The sequence below is a fragment of the Panicum virgatum genome, chromosome 1N, assembly GCF_016808335.1.
Source record: "Panicum virgatum strain AP13 chromosome 1N, P.virgatum_v5, whole genome shotgun sequence".
NCBI classification, from domain to species: Eukaryota; Viridiplantae; Streptophyta; class Magnoliopsida; order Poales; family Poaceae; genus Panicum; species Panicum virgatum.
In genome coordinates, this window is record NC_053145.1 from 30,481,275 (window position 1) to 30,489,551 (window position 8,277).

At 43.8% G+C, this 8,277-nt stretch overlaps 1 protein-coding gene across 1 annotated transcript; it reads right to left on the reverse strand.

Annotated features, from left to right (window-relative positions):
• Positions 1-21: 21 nt before the first annotated feature.
• On the reverse strand, positions 22-4,811 carry LOC120655621 (probable pre-mRNA-splicing factor ATP-dependent RNA helicase DEAH5). The gene is made up of 2 exons (XM_039933531.1): positions 1,371-4,811; positions 22-632 (listed from the first exon to the last, which is right to left on the reverse strand). The coding sequence occupies exons 1-2, from the start codon at positions 4,664-4,666 to the stop codon at positions 239-241; spliced, it is 3,690 nt and encodes a 1,229-aa protein (XP_039789465.1). The 5' UTR covers positions 4,667-4,811; the 3' UTR covers positions 22-238.
• Positions 4,812-8,277: the final 3,466 nt, after the last annotated feature.

Genomic DNA, 8,277 nt, shown 5'->3' on the forward strand with positions numbered 1-8,277 from the left:
ACACTCCACAAACACACAAGCTTGCTTGTCCATTTTATGTAGACAAGAGAACAAAACTGAACCACTTCATCAGTAGACCGTTAGTACGATAGCACCACTAACTTCTGCTACATTACTGCCAATTCATTTGCCCTACAAAGACGCACGGGAAAAAAATATTTACAGTTCTAACAAAATTGTCAGCTTGAATCTGATCCACCAGCGATAAAGAACATACAGTACACCGTTACAGTTACAATCAAGCTCTGCGCTTGCTAAGGCGCCAAGAGTTGGGCTCGTGGTATCTATCGTACAGGGGTTCAATTCTCTCCTGCCTTTTCCTTTTGCTCATCTTGGTGGGGTCTGCACCCTTGTAAAACCTTGGCGCAAGCTCAACCAGCCATTTAGGATCAATCACAGTCACCTCCCTCATGTACTCCTTGGTCGTCATCACGAGCTCGTGATAGATGACCCAGTCTGGCTGCCTCTGGAACAAAGCGCTGCTGGGGTGGATGTACACTGGCTGGTTTTCAACCAAGGTTCTGTATCCCTCCTGGGGATCCTTCCTTGCAGCATGGAAAAAGAAGCCAGCGGTAATCGCTTTCCTTATCTTTGTGAAGTTTTTCCCAGCAGAGACAACATCAAGTTTATATCTGCACAGACAACAGCAACGTAGTTTAGCATACAATCTCGTAAAAGAAAAGGTAACAACAAATAGATCTAACTACAACAACTGCAGTGCAAACAAGAATTATAAGCATCCGGAGAGATGAATATGATGTACAGAAAGATCCATTGCTTCTACCATAGGATCCAAACAACAAAATAGCATTCCACGACACTGGCTCAATGTACACATGCTATCTAATAAGTTATCACGATACATTGGCCAAGCTTTTCATATTTTACAACAAAGTTGCATGTCTAATTTTGAGCATCTAGTCTAATATTCCAGAAACAAGACTCGTACAAATTAGTTGACCCCTGCCACTGCCCTATCATCAGTAGTTATTGCATAATGTTTCTGTATATGCATTAGTACACTAGATGGATTTTGTATTGTACACAGCTAAATTATATTGAATGCAAGGTTGATGACTACTCGCAGTATGGCACTCTGCCCAACCATATCTGATTAAAAAAATATTTTATTCAGGAAAGGAAAAGGTTGACATATTTAAGCAGGCAAATTGTGAAAATAGTCTAGTCAATCGAAGCTTGCTGTGGAAGTATGACGTAAATCAGTCTAGGCAAAAACAAGTTGAATATATCCAAGAGCAGAAGGAAACATTCAAGGAACAGATACAAGGAAAAAGGCAAGAATGTGCTTTAGCTAATGCAGATGCTACAAGCTTCTAATCTAGTTAAAACAACTGAAAATTAGCATTTACCTGTCCATGATAGTGAGAAGTTGCTTCCTCACATCCTGTGCTCTCCTCAATGATCTTGATTGAACAAAGTTCTCAAAACACCAGGGACCAGAAAAGTTTTTTGCCTTCCAAGCCTCGTATACAGCAAGAAGAGTAAGATGATCCCCCTCTGGCTGGAAAAATTTAGCCCTTTTTTGATCAGCTTGAGCCTGTTTTTCTCGTGGCCTGTAGAATATGTTCCCTGTTTGAATCATTGCTATGATAGTCAGTATCTCATCACTGCACCCAAGGTCAACACTGGCTAGTAGCATCTTCGAAAGTGGTGGGTCCAATGGGAATTCTGCCATTTTCCTCCCCAGTTTGGTTAGAAGGCCCTCTTCATCAAGAGCACCAAGGCTATACAACTGTTCCATGGCAGAAATCAGTGCTTGAGGTGCTGGGGGGTCCATAAAATCAAAGGATAATAGGTCATTTATACCCATTGCCTTCATATTAAGTACTGTAGACCCCAAGTTGATCCTCTGAATTTCTGGAATGGTCGTGGGGGGCATTTCATTACGGTAGGCACTTTCAGTGTATAGACGATAACACTTGCCAGGTCCAGTACGCCCAGCGCGCCCAGCTCTCTGTTTCGCAGATGCTTGCGAGATTGGAGTGATAACCAATGAGTCAAGCCCCTGTTTCGAATTGTACACATTGATCTTGGCAAAACCAGGATCCACAACATAGTATATGCCATCGATTGTCAAAGAAGCCTCAGCAATATTGGTGGCCACAACAACTTTCCTCTTGCCAGGTGGAGCTGGGTCAAAGATCTTTGATTGCATCTCACTAGGAAGGGCACTATACACAGGCAAAATTATGAGCTCTGGAACATCCTTGCCTAACCCCTTCATCCTCTCATACAGACATAGGCAGGCATGGTCAATCTCCTCTTGTCCTGTCAAGAAAAGAAGGATGTCTCCTTCTGGCTCTGTCAAATGAATCTGCAGAACAGTAATCAATGCTGCATCCAAGTAATCGCTCTCAGGTTGTTTTGTGTAGAGTATCTCCACTGGGAATGTTCTTCCAGGAATTGTGAAGATGTTACAATTAAAGAAATATCCTGAGAACTTCTCAGCATCAAGGGTGGCTGAGGTAACAATAAGCCTCATGTCAGATCTGCGCTTAATAAGTTGTTTCAGCAAACCAAAGAGCACATCTGTGTGGATTGTCCTCTCATGGGCTTCATCGAGCATGATAACAGAATATTGGGAAAGGTTCTCATCAACAAGAATCTCACGCAGAAGCATACCATCAGTCATGTATTTTATCACTGTGTCTGGCCCAGTACAGTCCTCAAAACGGATGGCATAGCCAACTTCCTCTCCCAACCGGCACCCAAATTCCTCTGCCACTCTCTTTGCAACAGACATTGCAGCAACCCTCCGAGGCTGAGTGCACCCAATTTTACCCCTGGTGGTATAACCTGCCTCAGCCAAATATTGTGTCACCTGAGTTGTCTTCCCAGAACCTGTCTCTCCAATAACAACCAGAACTTGATTGTCATGTACAGCTTGAATAAGCTCCTTCTTCAACTTGTAGATAGGAAGAGACTGCCTCTGCTCTTGTAATGAAAGCTTTGACCTTTGCCCAAAAGTTAAAGCCTTTCCATATGCCTCCTTTTTCCACTCTGGCATGTCATAAGCTGAAAGGCCAACACCTCTCAGCTCCTGTGCAAGGTGCCGCTCACCTGTATCAGGCATAGGGTCCTCCCATGGTCGATTCAGATCCTTGGGGATCGAATCCAACATGGCTCTCTGCTCCTGCTCTCGGACCTCACGACGCTCCTTTATGAGGGCAGTCTGCAGGGCCGCTGCTCGGCTCAGTGAACCCTCAGGATTCTTGAATATCTTTACAGGCGACATATCAATTGAAAATCTGCTCTGTCCCTGCAAGAATGCTGGTTCATCCTCATTAAGCTCGATCTCAAGCTCTTCCTCTGCACCTTCCTCCTGGTACATCATGCCATCCCCATCCTCATCAAACATTGGGTAATCCCTCACATCCAGAACACCAGAAGCAATCAGCTGCTTTGCCTCCCATCTCTCCGGAGAGCTCATACGCTTGAGCGGCCGCCGTGATGTTGGCGCGGCCTCATCCTCCTCCGTGATCACAATGCCCGACAGACCCAACCTCTTGCCAGAACCCATGGCACCACCAACGCCACCAGATGGGTTCGCCCTTGGCGCATCATCAGCACCACGCTGCATTGGCAGGAGGTCCTTCCCTGTATCCTGATCCACATCCCGCATCGACAAACTCAACTTCTGCCCCTTCACTGATACTACCTTGACATACACCTCCTGGTCACGCTTCACTAACTCCTTCGCATTTGCCACCCGCCTGCTCGCCATCTGTGAGACATGCACAAGTCCCTCGCGGCCACTGCGCACATCCTCAAGCCTGACAAAGCACCCGGTGTCCATTACCCGGGTCACCCTCCCTCGGTAAACCTGGTAGAGCTCTGGCTCGCCACTGGGATTCGAAGCAGCAACCTCCCTCCCCCTTCCCCCAACACCTCTGTCCTCTTCCTCCTCTTCTTCATACCTCCTGCTCCTCCCACGATCTCTCTCTCTATCCCTCTCCATGTCTCTGTCCCTTCCGCTGTCTCGGTCCCGATACCGATCCCCATCACGGTCTCGGCCACGGTCCCGGTCCCTGTCACGGGCATACTCATGGTCACGGCCTCGATCCCTGTCCCTGCCGCTGCGATCACGGTCCTGGTCACGGTGGTCCCGGCCACCGCGGTCACGGTCATGGTCACGGCCGCCGCGGTCATAGTCCCGGCCACGGCCGCCGCGGTCGTAGTCCCGGTCACGGCCTCTCCCATCGCGGCGGCGGTCACGGTCGTCCCTGGTGGGGGCAGGGGCGGCCGCATCGGCGTCCCGCTCGAGCTCGAGGCGGAGGTTGCGAGCGTGGTCGGGGTCGTCGGGGCGGGCGAGCCCGGGGAACTTGGACGCCTCTGCGCCGGCGGGGCCCGCGGCGACGGCGGCGGAGCTAGGGTTGGAGGAGGAAGGCGGGAGAATGGCTTGGATGATGGTGAGGAGCGTGCGGACGAAGTAGTCGGGGAAGTCGGCGCCCTTCTCCTTGAGCCGGGCGTCGAACTCGGTGACGGTGGCGGAGTCGCGGCCGAGTTCCGTGATGAACTCGGCCAGGACCTTGTCGCCGACGCCGATGTGGGTCTCGAGCTCGGAGCATACCTTCGAGACGAGGGAGAGGTACTCCAGCTTTCGGAGACCGTCGTCGCCGGGCCCCGCCGCCGCCGGCGGCGCCATGGCTGGGGTGGGGTGGTAGAGAGCTAGGGTTTGGTCCGCGGTGATTCGAATCGATTCGGGTTGGGTGGGAACTGTGGCTGGCGTCTGTGAGGGTGGTCGGCTGTTTCGGAAGGACTCCCGTTTGGTTACGGGGGAGAGGATTCCAGATCCCAGTGGCAATGGAGGAGGTTTGACTTTTGAAGTCCAGCAAGAACAATAGTTTTCAGCTTTCAGGCATTTTTTTTTCTAAAACGCGTTTTGAAACAAAATTGAAGTCAGCGCCATATTTGTCAAGTTCAAACCGTTCCACACCCATGAGTACCTCGTGTAAATACTACCATACCACAACTGTACTCCCTCCGTTCTTTTTTATATGACACCGTTGATTTTTTTCAACTTTGACCAACATTATTTAATTAATCAGTTAGTTAAATGAAGTGAAATGAGTATCTTTACGTCTATTATCAAGAGTCTCTTGAATCTAACTTGAAGATTTGACTATTTACATAAATATTTGTAAAAAAGACGAATAGTCAAATGAAAAAAAATCAATGGTGTCATATATTTAAGAACGGGGAGAAATCAATTGTGTCGTGGCAACCTAGCAAACCAATCGCATATTGAGACATAAAAATGCATGTTCTGTGATAAAATAGAATAACTCAATTTGATTTTATGCTTGGTAACGAATTATACAAATAATGATTTCTCTAAACTAAAATCTGTCACACAAGGTTGGATATAGCCACCAAGATCTTGTCCCGTGTAAAGTTTTTGAAATGGAATATTTGCACATTTGAATTATTAAACTTAGACTAATCATAAAACTAATTACAGAACTCGTCTGTAAACTACAAAATGAATTTATTAAGACTAATTAATCTGTTATTAGTATATATTTATTGTAATTTTGCTGTAGCAATTTATTGTCTAATTATGATCTAATTAGGCTCATTAAATTCGACTCGTAATTTACAAGCAAACTATGCAATTAGTTTTTATTTTGTCTAGATTTAATACTTCATGCATGTGCCGCAAGTTAGTTTTGAAATTTTGAATTTTATATCTAAACAAGGTTCAATTTAATATTTTAGTTAATTCCGTGAACCAAAAAGGAGGGCTGGCAGTTTTAAAGAACATTAGTAGCAGACATTTTTCACCATCGACCTTTGTATCTAGGTAAATGATTAATAGTTGTCCTTTTTAATTCTAGTTTTTTGAGAGCAGCAGGAATTTTGTTCTTCATTGCCCAGCTTTTCAATCTCCCAACAAACTAATATTTTGAAAGATGAATAGAAATAGTACTAAAAGATTCTAATGCATGTGCATTCGTTCAAAAAAAAAATGCATGTGCATTCGGCCAACAACTTTGAGACGTGCAATACTTACCTCATCCACATAGACAATAGTGCGCAATACTTACCTCATCCGCATAGACAATAGAGCGAAGGATCTCTAGCCTAGAGATTAGACACTTTAGACTTTAGAGCATCTGACTAGCACCTACCAGGCTCGGGTTTGACTCTCCATAGGAACGGATTCATGGAGCTGTTTTTTTTTTAAAAAAAAACCTTTACTACCTCATGTAGACTTGGATGCTGCTGGTACAAAAGTGGAAGCCACTGTATGAAGCATTGTCCGTGGTATGAGGTTTGAGGGTTTTCTAGATCAGAAGTGTTCGGCTTCTTCTTAGTGGAAAGCTGAGGAGGTGTCTCCCTCCTGCCGTCTAGTTTTCTTTTTAACTATCAAGCATAAGATCTGCATAATTCACTGGCCACCCCTTTGCCTCTGCCCAAATATTTATGCCTGCCATCGTAGAAAATAGCGGGATGAGCCATTTATGCTGCTAATAGTTGGCTAAATGGAGCTATGACGGCTAAATGATGCATGAAAGCAAATAGCAGCACCCTTCTCAAACAGCTATAGTGGAAGATAACCGAGGCTATAGCCAGCTATTTTGAACCATGATGCCCTATCATATATATTATATATCCTTATGCAGGAGACTTGCATTGCATGAACAATTTTAGAGTTACATCAGTATTTTGAACCCTTGAACTTCCAAGCAATTCCACATCAACTGCATATTAAAAAAGAATTGAGAAACAACTTAAGTGGGAATTTGAATATCCATGTACATCGTATGGTTTAACACCTATAATTTTTTCATATTTATTTGCTCTCTAGCCTACTTGCACTGCAAATTTCTGGTTCTACGAAGGTATGCAATGCAACAACGTACGGTGAAATCAAGAGGACATCACACGATATGACTAATGACAATTAAGACTAATGACAATTAAGACATCTAGGGTGAATTTGTGTCAATCTTAATAACTATTCCCTCCGTCCAGAAATGATCTACACATGAAGGTCTTCGCAAATACCAAGGGGCAGCAGTTAATACATGAATAGGCCAATGGATGCTATGGGATTTGAAGAGACACCCAATACATGCATGACTACTACTCATGTGAAGATCAATTTAGGACTACTCTAAAACACTCATGTGTAGATCATTTCCGGATGGAGGGAGTATGTATCTAGCCTACCATAGTTGATGTTCATATAGGTGTGAGCATGTATGTGTATTGATTTGGTCAATCTCGAGGATTTGACGGTTCAATCTTTCGGAAATGCTTATAAGGGTAGTGTTGCGTGCGGTTATTCATAGAGGTGAGTGTGCATGTGTGTATTGTGTTTTGTACAAAAAAAATGTAAGTATGCACGTGCTTGAGATGTTTGTATAACCGTACGCAGCTAAAATGACTTGCTTTAGAGACTGCAATTTTTCTAAGAAGTCCAGTTGTTTAAGAATTTGAAAAGATTAAAGAAGTACTATTAGAACTCCTAATTTAGGTGATCACAAAAAAATTATGGAAATTAGTATTCCTTCTATTTTGAAGTAGAAGATGTATTATTTTTTTTGCTTAAGTCAAAATTTTCTATCTCTGACTAAATTTATAGAAAAAATACATCAACATCTACAACTCAAAATAATTTTATTAAATTCATCATAAAATATGTTTTGATAGTGCTTGTATTGACTAGAATTTAAAGGTAAATTTTCTATAAACTTGGTTAAGTTAGAGAAGTTTGAGTAACGATAAAACTAAAACATATTATACTTTAGAACATGTTGATGCTAAAATTTTGTAATTATAACTCTGGCGAGGAGAATTGAGCCGATCTGCCGATGGGAAACTTTTAGAAAGGTCGGTGGCCCGTTCGGCTGAGAATTTATTGAAGACCTGTCATGGCTTGACTTGTCAGTCGGCTACCTTGGACGATCACAATTATAAAATAAGAATAAGTTTATCGCCCTGGCTGTCAGCGTTGTCTCGATTAGGTCCGATCGGACTAATGGTGATGGTAAATTGAGTTTGATAACCTAGATGCATTTCTTTATGATTGAGCTTACTCTTAATTCTAGCTGTTATATCGGCTCTATAGCCGATAATCCTGCTGTGTATCGCAGTACATGTCTGATATCAATTTTATAGAACTATTTGAAAAACCAACCCAATCCTGTTAATTACTAATTAAATTTCTCTACCTTGTCAATTGCATGTCAAATTGACTGGCACGCCCCAAACATAAAGAGTAGGATCTGCACCGGAGATAAGCAAAGC

What these genes read in the sequence shown, in the direction of transcription:
- LOC120655621 (XM_039933531.1), bottom strand. Translation starts at nt 4,666, where the DNA reads ATGGCGCCGCCGGCGGCGGCGGGGCCCGGCGACGACGGTCTCCGAAAG. An exon ending in CTTCTCACTATCATGGACAG is followed by an intron (nt 633 to 1,370) that starts GTAAATGCTAAT and finishes TTGTCTGTGCAG; the next exon opens with ATATAAACTTGATGTTGTCT.